The sequence below is a fragment of the Erythrolamprus reginae genome, chromosome 10 (genome assembly GCF_031021105.1).
Source record: "Erythrolamprus reginae isolate rEryReg1 chromosome 10, rEryReg1.hap1, whole genome shotgun sequence".
NCBI lineage: Eukaryota > Metazoa > Chordata > Lepidosauria > Squamata > Dipsadidae > Erythrolamprus > Erythrolamprus reginae.
Window position 1 is genome coordinate 40,483,911 of NC_091959.1, and position 27,023 is coordinate 40,510,933.

At 43.2% G+C, this 27,023-nt stretch overlaps 1 protein-coding gene across 1 annotated transcript in view; it reads left to right on the plus strand.

Moving 5' to 3' along the window:
- The window catches only part of ARVCF (ARVCF delta catenin family member), a 139,852-nt gene that overhangs the window by 105,930 nt on the left and 6,899 nt on the right, over positions 1-27,023 (plus strand). The window contains exons 7-12 of the mRNA XM_070762730.1: positions 8,364-8,491; positions 12,475-12,625; positions 18,096-18,288; positions 22,086-22,197; positions 24,033-24,123; positions 26,210-26,263. Of these exons, the coding sequence (XP_070618831.1) occupies positions 8,364-8,491; positions 12,475-12,625; positions 18,096-18,288; positions 22,086-22,197; positions 24,033-24,123; positions 26,210-26,263 (729 nt within the window). The remainder of the gene's footprint in view (positions 1-8,363; positions 8,492-12,474; positions 12,626-18,095; positions 18,289-22,085; positions 22,198-24,032; positions 24,124-26,209; positions 26,264-27,023) is intronic.

A 27,023-nucleotide genomic window follows, 5' to 3' on the forward strand; every position in this document is an offset into this window, starting at 1 on the left:
CTGTTTTTACCACTGTTGTTAGCTGCCCCGAGTCCACGGAGAGGGGCGGCATACAAATCCAATAAATAAAATAAATAAAAAAAAATAAATAGCCCACATGTGCCTTTTGTCGGAACTCAGAATAACCTATGGAGTCTTTTGGTGCTCTCTGAGCCTGGTTGTTTTCTTGCGGTCGTTTGATTACCCAACTAGGTAACATCATCAGTGTTTGAAGGAACTAAAATTGGAGGAGGAGGAGGATTCTAGTGTCCTTGGTATTCTCTGCGCCTGGTTGTTAGAAACATAGAAGATTGACAACAGAAAAAAGACCTCATGGTCCATCTAGTCTGCCCTTAACTGTTTCCTGTATTTAATCTTAGGATGGATCTATGTTTATTCCAGGCATGTTTAAATTCAGTTACTGTGGATTGACCAACCACGTTTGCTGGAAGTTTCTTCCAAGGATCTACTACTCTTTCAGTCAAATAATATTTTCTCACGTTGCTTCTGCTCTTTCCCCCTACTATGCTGGCTGGGGAATTCTGGGAGTTGAAGTCCAGATATCTTCAAGTGGCCAAGGTTGGGAAACACTGCTCTAAACCATGTTGCGTTGTACTGGGGGGGGGGAGGCGAGTTGCAAGGTGGGCCTTCCCAGGTCCCCTTGCTTCTAAGACCCGTAGCCAGCAGCCCTATGGTTGACATCATGGGGCGTTTCCCATGTAATGAATTCCATTTGGAGACCTCTGTTAGCGGCAGACATCAAAGCTGCAACCTCTACGGAGGGACTCATTATCAGCAGGAACTGCTGGAAGCTTTTGAAGAGAGGAGGAGAAGGAAGGAGGAAGAAATCTGCTTTCCCAGCTGCTGGGGTGTCTCTGCATGGGGTTTATTTATTTATTTATTTATTTATTTACTCATTCATTCATTATAGAACTCTATTATATAGAATTCTTTATTGGCCAAGTGTGATTGGACACACAAGAAATTTGGCTTTGGTGCCTATGCTCTCATTGTACATAAAAGAAAAAAGATACATTTGTCAAGAATCATAAGATGGAATGGAAAGGAGTGGAATGGAATGGAATGGAATGGAATAGAATAGGACAGTAGAATAGAATAGAATAAGATAGTAGACTAGAATAGATAATTAGACAAGAGTAGAATAGAACAGAACAGAATAGAATAGAAGTTTTTATTGGCCAAGTGTGATTGGGCACACAAGAAATTTGGCTTTGGTGCCTATGCTCTCATTGTACATAAAAGAAAAAAGATACATTTGTCAAGAATCATAAGATGAAATGGAAAGGAAGGGAGTGGAATGGAATAGAATAGAATAGAATAGAATAAGACAGTAAACTAGAATAGGTAATTAGACAAGAGTAGAATAGAACAGAACAGAATAGAATAGAAGTTTTTATTGGCCAAGTGTGATTGGACACACAAGAAATTTGGCTTTGGTGCCTATGCTCTCATTGTACATAAAAGAAAAAGATACATTTGTCAAGAATCATAAGATGGAATGGAAAGGAATGGCGTGGAATGGAATAGCATAGCATAGAATAGAATAGAATAGAATAAGACAGTAGATTAGAATAGATAACTAGACTAAAGTAGAATAGAATATAACAGAACAGAACAGAATAGAAGTTTTTATTGACACAAGAAATTTGTCTTTGGTGCCTATGCTCTCATTGTACATAAAAGTAAAAGATACATTTTTCAAGAATCATAAGATGGAAAGGAATGGAGTGGAATGGAATGGAATAGAATAGAATAGAAAAAGACAGTAGATTAGAATAGATAACTAGAGTAGAATAGAATAGAATAGGACAGAACAGGAATAGAAGTTTTTATTGGCCAAGTGTGATTGGACACACAAGAAATTTGGCTTTGGTGCCTATGCTCTCATTGTACATAAAAGAAAATATATATTTGTCAAGAATCATGAGGTACAGCACTTAATGATTGTCGTAGGGGTCAAATAAGCAATCAGGAAACAATCAATACTAATAGAAATCTTAAGGATACAAGTAACAAGTTACAGTCATAAGTGGGAGGAGATGGGTGATAGGAACGATGAGAAAAAAACCTAATAGTAATAATAGTGCAGACTTTGTAAATAGTTTGATAGTGTTGAGGGAATTGTTTAGCAGAGTGATGGCATTCGGGGGAAAACTGTTCTTGTGTCTAGTTGTCTTGGTGTGCAGTGTTCTGTAGTGATGTTTTGAGGGTAGGGAGTTGAAACAGTTTATATCCAGGATCCGAAGGACATATTTCCTGATAGTGAGAACAATTAATCAGTGGAACAACCTGCCTCCAGAAGTTATAAATGCTCCAACACTGGAAGTTTTAAAGAAGAGATTAGATAAACCCATTTGTCTGAAATGCTATGGAGTTCCCTGCCTAAGCAGGGGGTTGGACTAGAAGACCTCCAAGGTCCCTTCCAACTCTGTTGCACTGTTATGGACCTTTGCAATGAAGTAGAATGAATCCATCCAGTTGTGCTTCCTGTCTGAGCTACCTGACATAATGTGTAAAGCGTATTCATGTAGCTTGAGTTGGCCTACAAGAACCAATTTAGTAAGAATTGTGGCTGCATGTAGCCGGATGGCCTTTTGTTATATTCAAGCACTTCAAATAGTTTCTAAAGCTTTTCTTCCTTGTATCCGGATGGCCGTGGCACAATTCCACCTTAATGCAACATCCATATATATTGGATAAGTGGGGGAGGAGGCAGAGAAAGACCTTGAGCTTGTAGAGACGGAGAGGATACAAAAAGAAATAGACAAAGCTTTGTCTGGAATGTTATAAGATTTTTATTAATATTGATTGTTTCTTCACTGCTTATTTGACCCCTATGACAATCGTTAAGTGTTGTACCACATGAGTCTTGACAAATGTCTCTTTTTCTTTTATGTATGCTAAGAGCATATGTGTGGAACCCAGCCGTGTGGGGTCACTCGCGAACGCGAATCCTAGAAAGAAAGCTTGGACACATTGTCTCTCTCTGGGTGAAGTGACATGGTGTAGAGCCATGAGCTCCTTTTTATTTGGGAACATAAGGAAATGGGGGATAATTACATATACAGTGATCCCTCGAGTATCGCGAGGGTTACGTTCCAAGACCCCTCGCGATACTCGATTTTTCGCGATATAGTGGTGCGGAAGTAAAAACACCATCTGCGCATGCGCACCCTTTATCCATGGCCGCGCATGCGCAGATGGTGGAGTTTGCGTGGGCGGCGGGGAAGACCCAGGGAAGGTTTCTTCGGCCGCCCAGCAGCTGATCTGCTCGGCAGCGCCACAGCAGCGAGGAGCCGAAGATCGGGGTTTCCCTTTTGCGTGGGCGGCGGGGAAGACCCAGGGAAGGTTTCTTCGGCCGCCCAGCAGCTGATCTGCTCGGCAGCGCCGCAGCAGCGAGGAGTCGAAGATCGGGGTTTCCCCGCCGCCCACGCAAAGGGGAAACCCCGATCTTCGGCTCCTCGCTGCTGCTCGCCCGCCCGCCGCCCGCCGCTCGAGAGCAAGAGGGGGAGAGATAGAGAAAGAGAGAGAAGGAAAGAAAGAGATGAGAGGGAGGAAGAGAGTGAGAGAGGAAGAAGCAAGATAGAGAAAGAGAGAGAGAAAGAAAGATGAGAAAGGAAGAGAGTGATGTCATCGGGTGGGAAAAATCGCGATATAGCGTTTCGCGAAGATCGAGATCGCGAAAATCGAGGGATCACTGTACATGTCAAATGATACATCCAATAACATTACTTCAAACATATCTTTTGAGTTCTTCCTTTTCCCGTAGATATCAAGAAACAATTTCCTAGAAAACTCTTCCCAAGAGCAGATGTTCCTCACACCTAATTTCTCTGAAGTCTTCTGCCTTATCTCACTAATCTTCCTTAATCACCCTGTCCTGCTGTTGTATGCTTCAGGCAATGTAAATTCCCCCCTTTGATCCTATAGGTGGAGTGGTGAAAACTTTGTTTATTGTGAGATGTTTATTTGAGCCCTTTTGTTTCCCTGTAGTAATTGCCAGGAATGCAGATTAGGCGAGTTTAGTGCCCTTCTTGTCCTGGGTTATAGAATCAGGGTAAGCAGAGTATTCTTATGCTAGAGGTCCAGATTTATAAATCCTATTCTAACAGCTATACTGCAACACATATGCACCAAGACAAATTCCTTGTGTGTCCAATCACCCTTGGCCAATAAAATTCTATTCTATTCTATTCTATTCATAAGGCCGTGATGACGAACCTATGGTACGCATGCATGAATGGTATGTATCCAGTAATGGGCAGCCAAAATGCTTACTGCCACACTGTGTGTGTGTGTGTGGCTTATTTTGTGGGTGTGGCTTAATGCTCATGCGACTGGGTAGGAGTGGTTTGCTGGCCATGTGACCAGCGGCTTGAACGATCATCATCGTTCAACTTAACTGCTTGTTAAGTCCTCGACTTACAACCTTACCAGTGTCGCTCGCTGGGGTGACAATTTGCTTCGCGTTTCCCACGCTCTCCTTTCTGGGTCGCCCCAACGGGTGCTTCCAGACGCATAAATGCTGCCAGCGCCGCTTCCACCCACGACTTCTGCTTGCACCTCAGGCGGGTAGTGGCTAGGTGAGGCTGGAGGAGATCCAGGCAGGTGAGAGGGAAGCTCATCTGAGGCCCGGAAGGAGGAAAGTGGAGAAAAGCAAGGAGCACTGACGCAGCAGCAGGGGGGGAAATCTAAATAATAATAATAATAATAATAATAATAGTAATAGTAATAGTAATAATAGTAGTAATAGTAATAATAGTAATAATAATAGTAATAATAGTAATAATAATAATATAATAATAATAATAATAATAATAATAATAATAATAATAATAATAATAATAAATTCAGGGTGAAGTTTTGACGTTTTGCAATGGACTCGGTTGATGTTTGAGGTTTCAGCAAGGTTACACTAGCCAACTGTTATTTCCCTGCTAAAATCCTTGGAGAAGAAGTGCCCTGTCTGCGGAGATGCTGGGAAGCTGTACTTGTATGTCAGTGAACCTGGAGACTCCTTATCTCAGGAAGGAATTTGCAGTGAGCTTTGATCTTTGGCAGCAGCCTAGCCGCGACACAGTTATCTTTTAACTCCTCTCACTGAGAAGCTGCCAAGATGAACTCCCATGCATGAATTTGGCTGGTATAAATGACGCTTCCTATATAAAAAGATGGATTTGAAATATCAGCGGGTGGATTCCTCCTTTGTTTTCAATCTGCGTAGGCCCGGGATAGAACACTACCTAGGATCGAACTCACAGCCTCCTGATTGCGAGGCGAGGGCGCTACCTCTAGGCCCATCGTGCCACTCCTCTTGCCGGAGCTTTTCCTCCCAATTAATTGCAAGTGCCCTTCACCGCCTTCATTGGAGCGGTCAGCAGTGGCTGCAAAGCCAGAAGGGTTGGCATAAAGCATGCGCCGCGAAGCGCACTTGTGGGTCGTGTGAAACTCCAGGAAGAGGGCAGGCTCCCCCGCGCATCGTTATAATTGGGATGCTGCCTGAGTGCTGAGCCAATGGTGCGTGCGTGATTCTATCGCCTCCGTCAGAAATGTGCCAGGAGACAGCGATCAGGCCACAGAAGCGTCTCCATTTCTGCCAATTTGCTGCCAGCCGACCATGGAGGACTGCTAGAGAATTCAAACAAAAGGGCCTGCGTTCCAGAACTGTATGTGGAGGAGAGAGAAAAAACCTCCCTGATCCTGTTTTTATCTGATCATTGCCTTTCCAAGGGAAAAAAAGAGAACATCGAGGCAGCCGCTTCCTGCTCCTTTTCATCTCCGTTAACATCAGAAATGAGGAGGATGAATCCTTTCGGCTCTTTTTTGCGTGTGTGCGCTCCCCAAAAAGCTGTTCACATGTCCCCTTAAAGCCCATCGCGGTGGAACCGAGCAGATTTCTCTGGATGGCTTCCTTCCTTGGGAGGGAAGGAAGAGAAGGGAGGAAAAGCAGGGTTGGTGTTGGAAGAAAGCGGGAAAGAAAAGAATGCACGGGATTTTGGGGGAAGGAAGGAAAGGGGAGGGAAGGGGAGTGCGGAGAGAGAAAGAATGTGTGTCGAAGAGGAGGAAGGGAGAAGGGAGAAAAGAAATGAAAGGGAGGGAAGGGAGAAGGGAGGGGGAAGAGAAGAAAGGGAAGGGAAGGGAGGAAAGAAATGAGAGGGAGGGAAGAAGGGAAGGGGAAAATGAAGGGATGGAGGGAAGAAGGGAAGGGAACAAATGGAGGGAGGGAGGAAGAGGAAAGGAAGAAATGAAAGGTGGGAGGGAAGAAAGGAAGGGAAGAAAGGAAGGGAGGGAGGGAGGAAGAGGAAAGGAAGAAATGAAAGAAGGGAGGAAAGGGGAGGGAAGAAAAATAAAAAGAAGGGAAGGAAGGGAAGGGAAGAGAAGAGAAAGAAGAAATGAAAGGGAGAGAGGGAAGAAGGGGGGAAATGAAAGGGAGGAAGGGGAAAGGAAGAAATGAAGGGAAGGAGGGAGGAAAAGAGTTTGAGGGGAGGGAAGAAAAAATAAAAAGGATGGAGGGAAGGAAGGAAGGAAAGAAGATCTACACAATTTGTTTGGCTTTCCGAAGAAAAACTTACTTTGTTCTATGACCAGGTTCTTAAGTAGAAAAGTTTGTAAGAAGAAGCAAATTTCCCCATAGGAATCAATGTAAAAGCAAATAATACGTGCGATTGGGGAAACCACAGGGAAGGTGGAGGCCTTGTTTCCTCCCAGGAGATTCCTAGAGAGGACCCACTGAGGCTTCTCCCTACCTTTTCCGGCCCTGTTTCCTCCCAGGAGATCCCTAGAGAGGCCCCACAGAGGCTTCTCCCTGCCTTTTCCGGCCCTGTTTCCTCCCAGGAGATCCCTAGAGAGGCCCCACAGAGGCTTCTCCCTGCCTTTTCCGGCCCTGTTTCCTCCCAGGAGATCCCTAGAGAGGCCCCACAGAGGCTTCTCCCTGCCTTTTCCGGCCCTGTTTCCTCCCAGGAGATCCCTAGAGAGGCCCCACAGAGGCTTCTCCCTGCCTTTTCCGGCCCTGTTTCCTCCCAGGAGATCCCTAGAGAGGACCCACGGAGGCTTCTCCCTGCCTTTTCCGGCCCTGTTTCCTCCCAGGAGATCCCTAGAGAGGCCCCACAGAGGCTTCTCCCTGCCTTTTCCCGTTACACTTTCGGAGGCTCGGGTTTGTAAGTGGAAAGTGGTTCTTGAGAAGAGGCAAAAAAATATTGAACACCCAGTTCTTATCTAGAAAAGTTCATAAGTAGAGGCATTCTTAGGTAGAGGTATCCCTGTATTTTGTATTTTGGCTCAAAATTTCCCAAGTTCCTTCTTTCTGGTCTGACCTTCTTGAGATGGCTCTGTTTTCTTTTTCCAGGTTCCTTGATGGCCATCTGGTGGCCACGCAAGGAAAGATTTCAGATCTATTCAGAATCAAATTCAACTGCCTGTACTAAAGTTGCAATTATGATTAATATTATTGCAAACTTTTATTAAACATGAAAGACGAAACTCAGTCAATTGAACATTTAAAAATGCATCCCAAATATTATTGCCTGGCACTGATAGTTGATTTGGATTGCTGCCAGCATCCTAGGTATCAACCCAGTACAGTGGTACCTCTACCTAAGAATGCCTCTACTTACGAACTTTTCTAGATAAGAACCGGGTGTTCAAGATTTTTTTGCCTCTTCTCAAGAACCATTTTCTACTTAAGAACGCGAGCCTCCGAAACTGTAACCGGAAAAGGCAGGGACAAACCTCTGTGGGGCCTCTCTAGGAATCTCCTGGGAGGAAACAGGGCCAGAAAAGGCGGGGAGAAACCATTTTGGGGCCTCTCTAGGAATCTCCTGGGAGAAAACAGGGCCTCCACCCTCCCTGTGGTTTCCCCAATTGCACTATGGGGAATTTTTCCTATGGGAAAAATTGATTCTTCTTACAAACTTTTCTACTTAAGAACCTGGTCACAGAACGAATTAAGTTTGTAAGAGGAGGTACCACTGTATCTTCTTAAAATGTACGATTTTCGGAGTAGCGCTGTTCTTTGCATTTCCGCTTTTGTTATTGCAGGAAGTTGCAATTTCTTGTTGTGTTTTGTGAAATTTTTGGACATGGTAGCAAGTGCCCCAAAGACAATGGGTACCACTTTTACATGTTTCATCTGTAATTGTGTAGTTTTGATGGTCAGGTCATGATATTTCATGAGTTTTTCCAGTTCGACTCTGGTGTCTCCTGGTACAGCGGTACAGAAACATAGAAGATTGACTGCAGAAAATCATGGTCCATCTAGTCTGCCATTATACTATTTCCTGTATTTTATCTTAGGATGGATATATGTTGATCCCAGGCAAGATGGAATCGGAACTTAAATCTTATTATCACTTTTATCGTTTTAGGCTTTGAATTGCTTTACCAGCCGGAGGTCGTGCGGCTTTACCTCTCAATCCTCACCGAAAGTCAGAATTTCAATACTTTAGAGGCAGCAGCCGGCGCGCTCCAGAATCTCAGCGCAGGAAACTGGACAGTGAGTGAAACCTGCGTGTCTCTTTAATATATTTCCTTGGCGGGACGCAGGGGAAGAGCCTTCTCTGTGGCGGCCCCGACATTTTGGAACCAACTCCCCCCAGATATCAGAGTTGCCCCCACCCTCCTTGCCTTTCGTAAGCTCCTTAAAACCCACCTGTGTCGTCAGGCATGGGGGAATTGAGACTTTCCCTCCCCCTAGGCTTATAAAATTTATGCATGGTATGTTAGTATGTATGATTGATTTCTAAATTGGGGTTTTAAATTAACTTAAACTTAAATATTAGATTTGTTTATATTGTATTATTATTGCTGTGAGCCGCCCCGAGTCTGCGGAGAGGGGCGGCATACAAATCTGACTAATAAATAAAATAAATAAATAAACAAATAAAAGGTTCCTCCGTTTTTGTGAAAACGGTGCTTCTCAAATTTGAAAAAGTTTAAAACGTGGGCTTCAAGCCCCAGAATTCCCCAGCCTGCAGCGGCTGAGGAATTCTGGGAGTCGAAGTCCACAGGTTTAAAAGTTTGAGAAATTGCGAAATCGATGCGCAGCCCAACAAATCAAGGCTAAAATTACTTGTATGGATATTGGTGAAAATTAACAAGAACTTTGCAAGTCTGACTGGGCTTCTCTCCCCCTTTACTCATGTGAATTAGGAACGGCTTGTGCATAACCTCTTCGTGTTCTGGCCATAAACCATGTTCTCCCCTTGTCACTTGGGTAATGGATCTGGATGATTATCTCTGTCAGGAGCATCTTCCTTACTCTCTACACGCCAAGACATCTAGACAACAAGACCTCGGAGGAATCTATTAGCATTCTCCGCCACCCTCAGGAAATTACTCATTTCAGACAGAAGCAAATCTTTCTCCCCAACCATTGATCAATTTTGCTAGGAAAGCCATAACTTTGCTTTTAGAAATAAGGCACTAAGCCATAGTCTGTCCCAGGGGATACGTTTTCCCAAGGCTTTTGCCTTTAGAGGTTCCATGCCTCGATCGTGGCCTTCATTTCTTCCAGAATACAGATTAACCCGGCTACTTATGTTTCTGCGTTGAGTCGGGTAATCTGTTCTGACCAGCTTCCCGAAGACGACAAACCCTGTGAAGTTAATTCAGAGATTCCTTTAATAGGAAAGGTTTAAGAGGGTGAAAGAGGAAGTAGAAAGGGAAGAAGAGAAGGAGAGAGAGGTAGAGGAGGAGTTGATGAAAGATAGGGGGGATGTTCGAGAGAGAAGGATAGAAAAAACAGACTGGGGGCGGCAAAGGAAGATGGGAAGGGAATTATAGTATACCAGTCTGCAAATTTGGGAGGAGAGATACTCTGGAAAGGTTTAAGAGGGTGGAAGTAGAGAGGGAGGAAGAGAAGGAGAGAGAGGTAGAGGAGGAGTTGATGAAAGATAGGGGGAGTTCGAGAGAGAAGGATAGAAAAAATAGACTGGGGGGGGCAAAGGAAGATGGGAAGAGAATTATAGTACTGTATACCAGTCTGCAAATTTGGGAGGGGAGATACTCTGGAAAGGTTTAAGAGGGTGGAAGTAGAGAGGGAGGAAGAGAAGGAGAGAGAGGTAGAGGAGGAGTGAAGGTGCAAGTAGATAGGAGGAGGAGTTGATGAAAGATAGGGGGAGTTCGAGAGAGAAGGATAGAAAAATAGACTGGGGGGGGGGCAAAGGAAGATGGGAAGAGAATTATAGTATACCAGTCTGCAAATTTGGGAGGGGAGATACTCTGGAAAGGTTTAAGAGGGTGGAAGTAGACAGGGAGGAAGAGAAGGAGAGAGAGGTAGAGGAGGAGTGAAGGTGTAAGTAGATAGGAGGAGGAGTTGATGAAAGATAGGGGGAGTTCGAGAGAGAAGGATAGAAAAATAGACTGGGGGGGGGCAAAGGAAGATGGGAAGAGAATTATAGTACTGTATACCAGTCTGCAAATTTGGGAGGGGAGATACTCTGGAAAGGTTTAAGAGGGTGGAAGTAGAGAGGGAGGAAGAGAAGGAGAGAGAGGTAGAGGAGGAGTGAAGGTGCAAGTAGATAGGAGGAGGAGTTGATGAAAGATAGGGGGAGTTCGAGAGAGAAGGATAGAAAAAATAGACTGGGGGGGCGACAAAAGAAGAAAGGGAAGAAGCGAATTTTTGAGTAAATGATAAGAGATGTGTTTTTATACTATATGATTTCTGGTACCATCCAATATGCTGTTTGCTTTTTAATATGATAAGGTTTTATATGCTTCTTTTAATATTAGATTTGTTTCACTATAATATTGTTTTATTACTGTTGTGAGCATAGTTCCCTCTAAGCTGAGCAGTGAGCAATCGCTCACTTAAAAATCATCATCAACTCAGAGTTTTCCAAACCTGCCCAGAAGCCGAGAGGGAAAGAGTGAGAGGGAAGGAGAGAGAGAGGAAGAGAGAGAAACAGATAGAAAAAAGAGAGGAAGGAAAAGAGAAAGAAAAAGAATGGGAGTAAGGAAGAGAGAAAGAAAATCAAAATCTAGTTTGAAACTAGCTCAACTATTTAAGTGGCATTTTGATATTGATAGAGTTGCCCTATTATGAGCTCACTGTTATAGACACACAGTACAGTATTTTATTTTGAAATTCTCTGAGGCAAAACAGGGTGGGTTTTTTATTTGTTTGTTTGTTTGTTTGTTTGTTTGTTTATTATTTCTGTGCCGCCCAGTCCCGAAGGGACTGCCGCTCAGACACTATACTTTTCCGCCCACCCCCCAAAAAAAAATTAGAGGGAACACTGGTTGTGAGCCGCCCTGAGTCTTCGGAGAGGGGCGGCATACAAATCTAATAAATTGAATTGAATTGAATTTAATATATGAATTTGTATATGGTGGAGAATTTTTTTTTTTTTTTTAAAAATGATTCCTTTATTAGGAACACCAGTAGCCCCAGCAAAATGTTTCTCTCTCACTGTCCGCCTCTGTTAGAGAGATGAATAGTTGTCTACCACACCTATTCATCTCCACCCCCTGCCTTTTATTCCCAGAGGTAGGGTGGGGCTTCGCTAGCAGCGTTGACTCTTCCATCCCAAGGACCGGACCATAGATTTCCATTGTTCTCCTCTCCCCTGCCTTCTGCACATCTGTGCATCAGGCACAGGACCCAGCTGTTGTTCCTATTCCTCACCAGCCACTTCCAGACCTGGGGGCTGTTGACTCTATATACCACCCCTCTTACTAAGGACTATAAGCCACGAACCACTAACCACCAACCACAATGAACAAACCACGAACCACACCTAGGCAAAGGTGCATTACTGTTTATACATTTCTAAGCCAATCAGGTTGTAGCTTAATCATCGTGACTAAGCATTCCTTTCCATCTGCAGCAATTATTATTAATAATAATAATAATAATACAGTGGTACCTCGACATATGAATTTAATTCGTTCCAGACCCGAGCTCGTAAGTCGATCAACTCGCATCTCGAACGAATGCCTTTAGACTTTGTTTTTCGCGCCGAGATAACTGGAAACAAGGAGATTCTTGCGCCACCTAGTGGAAGCTCAGCTCATATCCCGAATTTGAGCTCAGGTGTCGAACAGAAATTTTGCTCGCATCGCGGCTCGTAACTTGGAATACTCGCATGTGGAGCAGCTCGTATCTAGATGTACTACTGTAATTTATTAGATTTGTATGCCGCCCCTCTCCGAAGACTTGAATTACAGCCTTCCTCATCTAAATGAAATATTCCCTCAGGATAGTACTAATTCTGACACTCCATCTGAGGGCTAACGGACAGCCCAGGCTCTGCTTCTGTCTCTCTCTCTCTCTCTGACAGCCCCATTTCCTCTTCCCCCTCGGAGCTCTCAGGTTGCCTTCATGCAGGACCTGACTCCCACACCTCCTCCTCTTCTTCCTCCTCCTCCTCTTCCTCCTCATTTGATTCGGCTGCTGGAGAGACTGTTGGACAACAGGCTACAACACGACCCTTCAAAGTGTCTGCTTTTTATTTTCTCCTTTCCTTCTTGGAATAGTGGTCTACATACATCCGGGCAACGGTGCGAAAGGAACGAGGACTTCCCGTCCTGGTGGAGCTCCTCCAATCGGATTCGGATAAGGTCGTGAGAGCGGTCTCCATAGCCCTGAGAAACCTCTCCATGGATCGCCGCAACAAAGATCTCATAGGTGAGCCCGGGAAGGGGATTGCCGTTCGTGAAAGGCTGAAGGCTGCATTCCAATTGAACTGATGCTTAAATGACGGAGATCCAATTGACCATTGTTCTTGCCCCGACTGAATCACTACAGTTGTTAAGTGAATCTGGCTTGACTTCTCAGAAGGTCATATGACTGCCGGGAGACTGAGTCCATCATGACTATGAATGAGTTGCCAGGTGTCTGAATTTAAAAAAAGAAAAAATTATTGAATTTTACTCATTAAAAAAGAAACACAAACACAACATTTAAACAAACGCAAACACAAATACAAATCCAGCTATTTTCCAAGTAAGTTAACAGTTATTTTTTTCTTATCCATATACTATAAGATTATATATCTATACCTATATTCTAATATCATATATGTTTTTATTATAAGTCAGTTTTCCTTTTTTCTATCCATTTGTACAACAATGTCCAGATGTTATAATAGTCGGAATCTTTTTTTATCATTTATTGCCATAGTTAGCCGATCCATTTCTGCACAATCATATATTTTCTTAATTATTTCTCGATCCTCTGGAGTTTTTGAATCTTTGTGCATACACAATTCTCACTACTGTCACAATACGAAGTAGCAGATATTTTATATTTCTTGAATAGATTTTCTTTATGATTCCTAATAAAAATAATACCGGGGTGAATTCAATACTAATTGCTGTTATTTTATGTAACCAATTATGCAGTTCTTTCCAGTATTTTTTTGCCAAGTGTCTGAATTTTGATCACGTGACTTCAGGGACACCACAATGGTTGCAGGGTGTGAAAAGCGACAAGTCGGGGTTTTTTTCAATGTTGGTGTTACTGAACCAGCGGTGGGTTGCTCCCAGTTCAACCCAGCTCTGCGAACTGGTAGCGGCGGAAACTCTGCCCCACCCAACCAGGATTTTCCTGTGTATGCTCGTGCCCGAACCGGTAGCAGTGGGTTTTAGAACCTACTCCTGAACTGAACGGTCACTAAATGAACTTGTTGTAAGTCAAGGACCACCTGTATCGTTAGTCCTCACTTAGTCACCACCATTGGGATGGACAACTCCATCCTTGCTCCTTCTTGGTTGCTAGATCCCATCTGGAATGAGCGGGGAATGTCAAGCGAAGATCCTTTTCTATTGGGATGGGAGTTTAAGGCACCCTTTGAACCCTAAAACTTTGAAATCTGGTCCTGGTGGTGTCCTGGTCTTGCCCACGCTGTGTTTGGCTACCTGGAGGTCTCTCTACCCTCTTTCGCCAAAAATAAGTCACCCCCGAAAGTAAGACATAGAAGAGGTTTCTTAAAATTGCCTAATATAAAGCATCCCTCGAAAGTAAGACGTAGGAGACGTTTTGTTTCACAGCATTCCCGAACAGAACATATACTGTATAACATATATTTGAAGAAAGTATAATTGTTGTACATGGAAATAATGGTACGGTAGTAGTAAGAAATTCTTGATAGGATTCAGTTTGTCTGGTTATGCTGGTTTGTGACGACAACTACTGTACAGTATATAATAAATGTTCTTTTTTGTTGTTCAGCAATAAATGTGAATTCTTCTTCACTGAAAAAAAAAATAAGACATCCCCTGAAAATAAGACGTAGCACATCTTTGGGAGCAAAAATTAATATACGACGCTGTCGTATTTTCGGCAAAACAGGGTAGCAACAGCCTTGAACCTGCCCGTCTTCCTTTTAAATAGCAATAGCGTTTTAAACTTATATAGCGTTTCATAGTGCTATGTACTGCTCAGTGGTGCAGTGGTTAGAGTGCAGTACTGCAAGCTACTTCAGCTGATCACCAGCAGATCGAATCTCAGTAGACTCAAGGTTGACTCAGCCTTCCATCCTTCCAAGGTCAGTAAAACGAGGACCCAGATTTTGGGGGACAAGAGGATGACTCTCTGTAAACTGCTTAGAGAGGGCTGTAAAGTACTGGGAAGCGGTGTATATAAGTCTAAATGCTATTGCTTTTAAAGCCCTCTCTAAGCGGTTTACAGAATCAGCATATTTACTCCCAACAATGTGGGTCCTCATTTGACCCACCTCGGAAGGACGCACGGCTGAGTCAACCTGGAGCCGGTGGGGAGATTTGAACTGCTGAACTACAGCTACTGAAGTAGCCTACAGCGCTGCACTCTAACCACTGCGCCAACCCGGCTCTTTCAAAAGAGAGTGAGGGGAAACAATTGCGTTGCGGAATAACGTTGACGCAACCAGCCGCCGTTACCCCCTGAAATAAAATGCTTTATAATGGCTAGTATTCCACAAGGGCTCGTGGAGCTTAATTGGGCTAATTGCAGTGAAATTTAGAGGAGAATTAAAATTCCCCAAACCAAACAACAAAGGTTAATAGTGCCATATTTTATACGACGGGTGAAAAAAATTGAATGAATGAGACACCAAATGTAAATGGATTTCAAATACGTGAGACCAGATTGGCGGGATTTTGCAGGATTCTTGGAATCTTGTTGAATCTTCTGGGGTCATAAAAGAGTGTTAAGCCTCACTGATATTTTTCAGGAGATGAACAAGGAAAATGAACAAGGAGTCCTTTTCCATGTTGCAAGGACAGGTAGTCCTCAACTTACGACAATTTTCATTTAGTGACCGTTCAAAGTTTTAAAAGTGACATTTTTTCTTTTTTTTTTTTAAAAAAAATCTTTATTAATTATTTACATTAAGAAAAATACACAAATACCATAAAACAAACAAAAACAAAAACACAACTTATACAGACATATAGATATCTTCATAATTACAATTATATATGAAGTCTTAAACACTCATCAATTTACACATTTGCCAAACTACCTGTTTTGGACATTATGGCTACAGCTTTTTTGTTTTATTTTGTTTTATCAGCCTACTAGTTTTACATTGCTATATTATATCATTGTTACCTAAATCTTAATCTTTATTAATCATAAAAAGTCATAAATTGTCCAAAATTAATTGCTAGACAACAGTTTTATTTTGTATATCCGGTAAATGAAAGGAATAACAAGATTACTTACATTTTTTTCTTGTATACTTTCAAATTGTGAGAGATTTGACAGCATTATAGATATTTAAGCTTTTAAATATATTTTTTTTTATTAACCCAATCGTACCACCTGCTCCAGGTTTGGTAGAATTTAGTATTGAAAAGTGACCGTTTTCCATAGTTACCCTGTTCAAAGCATCCCCAAGGATCATATGTAGTGATGGGCAAACCCAACGGTGTTCGGGTTCGGCAAGTTTGGACGAACTTTAGGCAAAATTCGAACAAACCCGAACCGAACCCCACCAAGAGATTCCGGGGGCGGAGCTTTGACGTCACGTATACCAGCCGCCCTTTGCTTGCAGCGCCGCTGCAGCGTCCTTTTTTGTAAAAATAACAATGTTTATTTTTATGTGAAGACCTCCCTTTGAAGGAGCTGGGGAATCCCTCCCACAAAGAGATTCCTGGGGCGGAGCTTTGACGTCACCGGCAGGTTGCTAAGGACGCCAAGGTGATCACTTCCTGGATTCCGAACGTGACCCCGAACTTTGCCCAAAGTTTCAAAAAATTTTGGGTTCGTGTTCGGCATACCGAACACCGCAAAATTCAGTACAGACCCGAATTGTGCGAGTTCGGTTCCCCCATCACTAATCATGTGATGAAAATTCAGACGCTTGGCCTCTGGTTCACACTTATGACGATCATATTGATCGGCTTTTGTGATCTTCTGACAAGCAAAGTCAAGAGGGAAGCCAGATTCGCTTAACAACCGTGTGATTTAAGTTGCCAACTGCCGTGATTCACTTAACAACTGTGGTAGGAAAGGTCGTAAAACAGGGAAGAGACTCCCTGAACGAAGGTCTCATTGAACAACAGAAAATTTGGGGCTCCATTGTGGTCACAAATCGAAGACTACCTGTACAGGTAGTCCTCAACTTAAGGCATTTGGAAACAGAGCTTCTGTCGCTAAGTGATACAAGCACTGATTCTTATGACCTTTTTTTGCCACAATCACATGGTCGTTAAGTAAATCCGGATTCCCCTTTTGACTTTGCATGGTTGGAATCCATCTGGGAAGGTCCCGTAACTTCAGGATTCGACAACCTTTGTAAATTACCCAGCTGCTGTGGCCCAGTGGTGGAGCTCTTGCTTCACAATCAGGAGGTTGTGAGTTCGATCCTAGGCAGAGGCAGATGCAAGGTCTCCTGCTTGGGCAGGGGGTTGGACTAGATGTCCTGCAAGGTCCCTTTCCAAGTCTATTAATTTGTAAAGTCTATAAATACGTACATGCCAGTTGCCAATATCCAAATTTTGCTATTTAATTCTGGGGACAGGGCTTACCGTCCAAAGTGCAACGATCGGTTGTAAGTCTTTTGTTACGGCACCATCATAACTTCATACATGGGCTTTCCCAAATATGCCCATGTTACACCAACACTCCGCAGCCTGCATTGGTTGCCGATCAGTTTCCGGTCACAATTCAAAGTGTTGGTTATGACCTATAAAGCCCTTCATGGCACCGGACCAGATTATCTCAGGGATCGCCTTCTGCTGCACGAATCCCAGCGACCAGTTAGGTCCCACAGAGTGGATCTTCTCCGGGTCCCATCAACTAAACAATGTCGTTTGGCGGGACCCAGGGGAAGAGCCTTCTCTGTGGCGGCCCCGGCCCTCTGGAACCAACTCCCCCCAAAGATTAGAATTGCCCCAGCCCTCCTTGCCTTTTGTAAGCAACTTAAAACCCACCTCTGCCGTCAGGCATGGGGGAATTGAGATCTTCTTTCCCCCTAGGCCTTTACAATACTATGCATGGTATGTATGTATGTATGTTTGGTTTTTATATTAGTGGGTTTTTAATCGTTTTTAGTATTGAATTACTATTGTACACTGTTTTATTGTTGTTGTTAGCCGCCCCGAGTCTCCGGAGAGGGGCGGCATACAAATCCAATAAATAAATAAATACAGCTGCTCAATAAATGCTCATAGGTCAAGGACTCCCTATACAGGTTCTCCCTTTAATAGCTGTTAGAATGTCTATGTTATATAATAAACCTTCAACAAACTTTAAGTAGAGTTAATGTAGCAATGTGTGTTAGTCAGTCAATGAATCAGACTTCATACAAAATAGAACAATATTATTATATACAAATAAGCAAATAATCAATAGTAGTTACACAGTCAATATCATACACATATACAGTAATCCTAATAATGGTTTACAAACCAGGTTATCGCACATAGCAAAATATATACACAGCAAATATAAATCTCTCTAATATAAACTCCCTCAAAAGGAACCTCTTTGGCTCCCTCTTGTGGCCAAAGAAGCAAATGTCTCTTAAAGATACAGTCTTAAACTTACATTGTTAGCTTCTGTATTGCAACACCCAACATATTTACGTACAGTATACTAACAGCAGCTGTCTTAATTTTTCAGGGGGGAAAAATCAGTTTGCAATGACAGCCATGCCTTCTCATTTCAGGTAGCTACGCCATGGGGGAACTGGTAAGAAATTTGCCTAGCCGGCAACAGCGGTCTTCGAAAAACCTGGAAGAGGACACGATAGTTGCCGTTCTGAACACCATCCACGAAATCATAACTGACAGTTCTGAAAATGCCAGGTCTCTGATCCAGACACAAGGGGTTCAGAAGCTGGTGGCTATTAGCAAATCCAGGTTAGCATCTGCAATATATGTATTTCCAGTGATGCACAAAAACATCAAGATATAAAATGTATATTTTATTTTATGTACGCTGAGAGCATGTGCACCAAGACAAATTCCTTGTGTGTCCAATCACACTTGGCCAATAAAGATTCTATTCTATTCTATATTAAGATTAAAAATAAGATGACTTTTAATTACATCATGTACTCTAGAACTTCCTAGTCTCGGGTACTTGATGTTATGTAGACTTCAACTCCTAAAATTCTTAGCAAGAGCTGTCTGGCTGGGGGATTCTGGGAGTTGAAGTCTATCATCTATCATCTGTACCATCTATCATCTATATATCTGTCTATCTATCTATATCTATCTATCTATCTATCATCTTATATCTATCTATCTATCTATCTATCATCTTATATCTATCTATCGACTATCAGTCATCCTATGTCTGTCTATCTACCCCTCCCTCCCTCCATCTGTCTATCCATATCTATCTAGCTATCATCTATCTATCTTATCTAGAATAAGGTTCTATTATAGAATATAATTGATCATAATTGATCCATCATTGATCAGGATTCTTGACAAATGTATCTTTTCTTTTATGTACACTGAGAGCATATGCATCAAAGACAAATTCCTTGTGTGTCCAATCACACTTTGCCAATAAAGAATTCTATTCTATTCTATTCTATTCTATTCTAATATAGCATAATGGAATAAGATTCTATGTATCTATATGGAAGGTTCTATGTATTCTATGCAGCCCTGAGTTACATACAGATAAATAGAATCTTATTCTATTATACCTCTAGTACCTCTAGATACGAGCTGCTCCACATGCGAGTATTCCAAGTTACGAGCCACGACGCGAGCGAAATTTCTGTTCGACACCCGAGCTCAAATTCAGGATACAAGCCGAGCTTCCACTAGGTGGCGCAAGAATCTCCTTGCTTCTAGTTATCACGGCGCGAAAAACAAAGTCTAAAGGCATTCGTTCGAGATGCGAGTTGATCGACTTACGAGCTCGGTTCTGGAACGAATTAAACTCGTATGTCGAGGTACCACTGTATTAGAATGGCATGGCAAGGTAAGGCAAGGCATAGAATAGAATAGAATAGAATAAAATAGAATTTGGGCGGCATAGAAATATAATTAAATAAACAAAATAGAATTAAATAAATACACTTAAATAAAATCTACATACAACCTCAACTTTTTACTTTTGCACAATTGTATATACCAGCCATTTCCATAACAACAAACCGATCAGCCAAACTCAAAAACCGAAGTTTCCGTTTTTCCCCACCTCAAGCACAAAGCCCAGCAGTGGTTTCCAAGCAGCAACAAAGTTGGTTCCATTTTTTCCATGAACGAAAGGAGCCCATTTAAGCCATCTCGGCTAACTCTCTCAGCTTTCCAAAGCTGAAAATCTCAAGATTGAGTTGCAACGTCCCGACCTTGTTAAGATGGTCTCAAAATAGGTGAGCTGTGTGGTCAGGCAGTAGGAAAAGCAAGTAGGATGCTTGGCTACATAGCTAGAGGTATAACAAGCAGGAAGAGGGAGATTGTGATCCCCTTAAATAGAGCGCTGGTGAGACCACATTTGGAATACTGTGTTCGGTTCTGGAGACCTCACCTACAAAAAGATATTGACAAAGACAAAGACGGGCTACAAGAATGGTGGAAGGTCTTAAGCACAAAACGTACCAGGAAAGACTTCATGAACTCAATCTGTATAGTCTGGAGGACAGAAGGAAAAGGGGGGACATGATCGAAACATTTAAATAGGTTAAAGGGTTCAATAAGGTTCAGGAGGGAAGTGTTTTTAATAGGAAAGTGAACACAAGAACAAGGGGACACAATCTGAAGTTAGTTGGGGGGGAGATCAAAAGCAACATGAGAAAATATTATTTCACTGAAAGAGTAGTAGATCGTTGGAACAAACTTCCAGCAGACGTGGTTGGTAAATCCACAGTAACTGAATTTAAACATGCCTGGGATAAACATATATCCATCCTAAGATAAAATACAGGACATAGTATAAGGGCAGACTAGATGGACCATGAGATCTTTTTCTGCCGTCAGTCTTCTATGTTTCTATGGATGGTCCTGAAACAAGAAACCTCAAATCTCATCTGCCTTTTGCATCTCAGAAGCGAGGGACTTTCAGAAGAGCATTTAAAACAGATGCCATCACCACGCATCTTTAAATCTGCCATAAGCTGAAGTGGACACTGAGGCAAAATCAATCCGACGTAACCCATCCGTCAATCCCGGGACAAAACCCCTTGGCTGCCTGTTTCAGCATTGACCACGCAAGCACAAAGCCTCATCGTTTAAGCAAATGCAGACATTTATTGGCAAAAGAGGAGATGCTTGTTCTTTGTGAATATTCAGAGTTATGGAAAGCAGGAAGGAGATTGTTAATAAAATAAAGGAGCTTTTGGGCAGGCATTGGTAGGAAGCAGAGGAGAATCTGGCCAAAAATAAAATAAAATCCTTACTTGGGTCCTAACAGCGCTATTGTATTACAGTAATACCTCGTCCTACGAACTTAATTGGTTCCGGAAGTAGGTTCCTAAGGTGAAAGGTTCGTAAGACGAAACATTGTTTCCCATAGGTAACAATGTAAAAGCGATTAATGCGTGCAAAAAGAAAAAAAATGCAAAATGGTGCTCCGCTGGGCGCCACCGCCCGGCTGTCACCTTTTAAAACAGCCGGGGGGCTTCTCAGCATTCTCCCGAACCCGAACTTTTCGGGTTCGGGTTCGGGAGGCCGCCGAGAAGCGCCGCCGCCCAGCTGTCACCTTCTGAAACAGCTGGGGGGCTTCTTGGTGTTCTGCCGAACCTGGAAGTTCAGGTTCAGGTTCGGATTCCGGAGGCCGCCAAGAAGCACCCGGCTGTTTCAGAAGGTTATAGCCAGGCACCGCCACTCGGCGAAGCGCCGTTTTTGCAATTGGCGGCAGTGTTTTCGGCCAATCTGGAGGCTGGAAAGGAGGTGGGGAATCCCAATAGGGAATTCCATGGGCAGGGCTTTGACGTCATGAAGACGTCCGACCAGTTCGGGTTCGGGAGAACGCCAAGAAGCCCCCTGGCTGCTTTAAAAGGTGATAGCTGGGCGCCGGCGCCCAGCGGAGTGCCATTTCGCGATCTGCGGTGGGTTCGTAAGCCGAAAAAAGTTCGTAAGAAGAGGCAAAACATTTCCGAACCCCAGGTTCGTATCACAAGGGGTTCGTATCACGAGGTACCACTGTATTTACTAATGTGGTGGTCCAAATTCATATTTTATTTTATTTTTTAAAAATAGTTTTTATTAAATATAAATATTAAAATTACATTCAAAACATTAATTCAGAAACTTCAAACTTATACAAATACAACATAAATACATACAAACATACAAAAAAGAAACGAAACCCAGAAACCTTCTAAACCCTTTTTTTTAATGGTAAACTGCATTGGTGTCAGTTAAACTGTATTCCTTTTACAGTTCTTAACTCTCAATCTATTTCACCATTAATATCAATATTTCAACATCTACCATATATACAATATAATAAGAATCCAAACATTTACTTATTATTATTTTTCCTTATATCTCTATCTGTAGCTTTACACACTTAAGATCTCTCCTATTCCCTCCACACACTCTAATTTCTTCCTTTTCTCTATCCAACTATAAAACATGTTCCAGCTTTCATATTTTACAGACAGGTTGGTGGCTGACTACTTCTTCTGCATTTGATATTTGTCGCTTTTCTTTCTGTGTCTGTCTATTTCTCTCTCCCACCTCTTCAAAACCAGCCAGTCCTCCAGAGAAACGAAAGCGGCTTCCCACGTCCTCCAAATGACCTGGAGCTACAAAGAGTTAAGGAATGTTTTGCAGAAGGAAGGCTGGAATAAATCTCATTTCCAGGTAAGGAAGCCCGTGCAGCTTCTAGCTGAGAACCGCTAGTAAGAGCTGAGAACCCAACTTGGTCTAGTGGTTGAGGCACCAAGCTAGAAAAAAAGGAGACTGGGAGTTCATAACTGCTGGTTTGGTTGACTTTGGACCAATCACCAGGTGATAGAGAATTCTAGTTCCACCTTAGGCATAACTGCTGGTTTGATTGACTTTGGGACAATCATCAGGTGATAGTGAATTCTAGTTCCACCTTAGGCATAACTGCAGGTTTGGTTAACTTTGGACCAATCACCAGGTGATAGTGAATTCTAGTCCCACCTTAGGCATAAGTGCTGGTTTGATTGACTTTGGGACAATCACCAGGTGATAGTGAATTCTAGTTCCATCTTAGGCAGAAGTGCTGGTTTAATTGACTTTGGGACAATCACCAGGTGATAGTGAATTCTAGTTCCACCTTAGGCAGAAGTGCTGGTTTGATTGACTTTGGACCAATCACCAGGTGATAGTGAATTCTAATTCCACCTTAGGCAGAAGTGCAGGTTTGGTTGACTTTGGGACAATCACCAGGTGATAGTGAATTCTAGTTCCACCTTAGGCATAAGTGCTGGTTTGATTGACTTTGGGACAATCACCAGGTGATAGTGAATTCTAGTTCCACCTTAGGCATAAGTGCTGGTTTGATTGACTTTGGACCAATCACCAGGTGACAGTGAATTCTAGTTCCACCTTAGGCATAAGTGCTGGTTTGATTGACTTTGGGACAATCACCAGGTGATAGTGAATTCTAGTTCCACCTTAGGCATAAGTGCTGGTTTGATTGACTTTGGGACAATCACCAGGTGACAGTGAATTCTAGTTCCACCTTAGGCATAAGTGTTGGTTTGATTGACTTTGGACCAATCACCAGGTGACAGTGAATTCTAGTTCCACCTTAGGCATAAGTGCTGGTTTGATTGACTTTGGGACAATCACCAGGTGATAGTGAATTCTAGTTCCACCTATGCATAAGTGCTGGTTTGATTGACTTTGGAACAATCACCAGGTGATAGTGAGTTCTAGTTTCACCTTAGGCTTGAATGCCAGCTGGTTGACTTTGGGACAATCACCAGACAACGAATTCCACGCAGGTAGGGAGATCCAGATCCATCCAGATCAATGGATTAGATCAAAGTACACTGCTCAAAAAAATTAAAGGAAACACTTAAACAACACAATATTACTCCGAGTAAATCAAACTACTGTGAAATCAAACTGTCCACTTAGGAAGCAACACTGATTGACCATCAATTTCACCGGCTGTTGTGCACATTCAACTTTGTACAGAACAAAGTATTCAATGAGAATATTTATTTCGTTCAGATCTAGGATGTGTTATTCGAGTGGTCCCTTTATTTTTTTGAGCAGTGCATATCTGCATTTAGAGCAATAGCACTTATATACCACTTCATAGTGCTTTTACAGCCCTCTCTAAGCGGAATCAGCCTCTTGCCCCCAACAATCTGGGTCCTCATTTGACCCACCTCGGAAGGAGGGAAGGCTGAGTCAACCTTGAGCCGGTGGTGAACTGCTGAACTACAGCTAGCAGCCTGTACTACTGCACTCTAACCACTACTCCAGTCCGGTGGAGCACTGCAGTGGTTATATTCTGTATTCTCAGGTGTAGAGGAAACATTACCTTGTGATAGGGAAACCAGCTATAGGTAGATGGACAGGGGAGAGGGGGGGTTGGTGTGGGAGGGGGAATGGGGTATTTCACAATCACTTTTCAACATGGATTTTTTGCTCTCTTTTGCTTTGCACACAAACCACTAATAATCGCCCACCTTCCTTTTTTTTTAACCTTCTAGACTGCCTCAGCGACTACGAAGGGTTCCAAAAATACCTCTTGTAAATCTGGATATGATGACAGCACGTTGCCGCTGGTGGATAAAAGCCAAGGTCTGTTTGTGCTCCTTTCCGAGGGCTTAATTATGACCGCCTCCAAGTGGGATGAGATTTTATACTTATTTCATGGCCTTTTTGATATCACCTTAGGGCAGGGGTGTCAAACTCAAGGCCCAGGGCCTGGATCTGGCCCGCCGAATGCTTACCAGCTGGCCCGCAGGGTTGCCCTGAAAAACAGCAAAGGGCTGCCTTCCTCCGCCAGCAAAAATGGGCTCCTGAGCTCCATTTTTGCCTGCGATGGCCTCCTGCATCCTTCTGCCAGCAAAAATAGGGTCGAGAGGGCTGCTAGAAACATCCCATTTGCCAAAAAACATTCCTGTTTCTTACTCTTCCCAAGCTTCAGAGCATTTCTAGGAGCCTGGGGAGGGTGAAAACTGCCTTCTCTCTCCGCATGGAGGCCCTCGGGAGGCCAGAAATGGCCCATTTCCCAACTTCTTCAAGTTGGAAAATGCTCTAAAGCCCAGGGAGAGCAAAAAAAAAACCCCAGGCCTACAATCGCATGCTGGGAGAGATGAGTCATGCATGCATGCGCGGTGCCCCCGCATGGAATTATGGGTATGAGCACACACACCTGCACTAAGCCCCTGCAGCCCTTCTTTTGGCGCGCCAATCAAAAAAGGTTCGTCATCACTGCTATATTGTTACCTTTCATTGGGGCAAAATGTTGGATGCGGAATTCTGGGAGTTGAAGTCTCCACTCGTCTTCAAGTGGCCAACTTTGGAAAGCACTGCCTTGGGCATTGGCTTAAGCTCTCTCCCTCTTGGCTTAGAGCCAGGATGGTGAACCCATGGCACAGGTGGCACGCGGAGCCATATCAGAGGGCATGCGAGACGTAAGTCCCTGAGTGCAAAACACCCACCAATTTCTGACTGGTCCAACACATGGCAACTCCAGATCTCAACCAGCAAATGCTCTGTCCTACACATGGGCAAAAAGAATCAGAACTTCAAATACAAACTGAATAAACAAATTATCACAAATAACCCCCACTCGGTCAAGGACCTTGGAAGATCTAAGTGCCAAAGCCCACTGCAACAACATCGCCAAGAAGGCCTCAAGAGTTGTTAATCTAATTCTACATAGCTTCTGCCCTGGAAATCTCACATTACTTACCAGAGCTTACAAAACCTTCGCCAGACTCATCCTAGAATACAGCTCATCTGTTTGGAGCCCATACCACATTTCTGACATTAATACCCTCGAAAATGTCCAAAGCCCTTCACTCCTCTAGCCGAAACAGAATTCCCTACGAAACTAGACTTACAATCCTGGGTCTTGAAAGCTTAGAAATACGACGCCTTAAACATGATCTAAGTATTACCCACAGGATCATATGCTGCAATGTCCTGCCTATCAAATACTACTTCAGCTTCAACCACAACAACACAAGAGCACACAACAGATTCAAGCTTAATATTAACCGCTCCAAACTTGACTGTAAAAAAGATGACTTTAGTAATCGAGTTGTTGAAGCGTGGAACTCATTGGCGGACTCCGTAGTATCATCCCCTAACCCCCAACATTTTACCCTTAGACTATCCACAGTTGACCTCTCCAGATTCCTAAGAGGTCAGTAAGGGGCGTGCATAAACGCACTAGAGTGCCTTCCATCCCCTGTCCTATAGTCTCTCCTATATCTTGTATTTCTTCTCTACTATATCCTCTATAACCTTCATTGTGTATTATTGTGTATTGGACAAAATAAATAAATAAAATAGACAAAGCAGAATTTCAGAAAACAGACTTCAGGTTTGCCCGTTGTGCTGTTTTGTGAAGCTTCCTGAAACCTCCTGAGTGTGGAAAACAGCACAACAGGCAAACCGGAAGTCTGTTTTTCCAAACTTCCGGTTTGGCCATTGTTTCACATTCCATTGCTTCGGTGAGTCCTGTGTGTGTGTATGTGGTGGAGGAGGGAAGGGGTGTGTGGGCATCTACACACATGCTGACACACCCACACACACCCTTTTGGTACACCAACCAAAAAGGTTCGCCATCACTGGCTTAGAGAATTCATAAATATGATATCCTAGACTTAGATCCCTCACAAACCGAGATTCCATTTCTTCCTGTTTTTAATAGACAATGAGAAGACCGGAAGCCGGGATATGATTCCGATGGATGAGCTTGGGCCAGGTAATGGTGGGTAAAAACCTCCCCCAGTCACCGTTAGTAATATAATCAACCCTGTCACTCATTGTGGAGCTTGACATATTCTATAGGACAGTGTTTCCCAACCTTGGCAACTTGAAGGCAGTTAATTTATTCATAGCCAACAAACTATGTTCTGTGTGTATCACATGTTTTTGCTGAATTTTTTAAGGGAGACTAGGATAGCGCTATTTCGGCCTTGTTCTGGCCTCATCAGCTAGCCATACCCATTCGCTGGCTGGGGAATTCTGGGAGTTGAAGTCCAAATAGATTCAAGTTGCCAAGTTTGGGAAACACTGCTCTAGGAGACGTTTACTCAGCACAATAGCTGTCATCCATCCCCAACGTAAGACTTTTCAATGGTAGTTAACAGCAGCAGAACTTTGCCAGTCTGACACTACTTAACTCGGCCTTCACCCTCTTCTACGCATGTAAATTTACCATATTATTCGGACTATCAGACTCACTGGTGTATAAGACGCACCAAGATACTGTAATTCAAAGTGTTGGTTATGACCTATAAAGCACTACATGGCATTGGACCAGAATATCTTTGGGACAGCCTTCTGCCGCACGAATCCCAGCGACCGATTAGGTCCCACAGAGTTGGCCTTCTCCGGGTCCCGTTGTCTAAACAATGCCGTCTGGTGGGACCCAGGGGAAGAGCCTTCTCTGTGGGGGGGCCCGGCCCTCTGGAATCAACTCCCCCCCTGGAGATTAGGACTGCCCCCACCCTCCTTGCCTT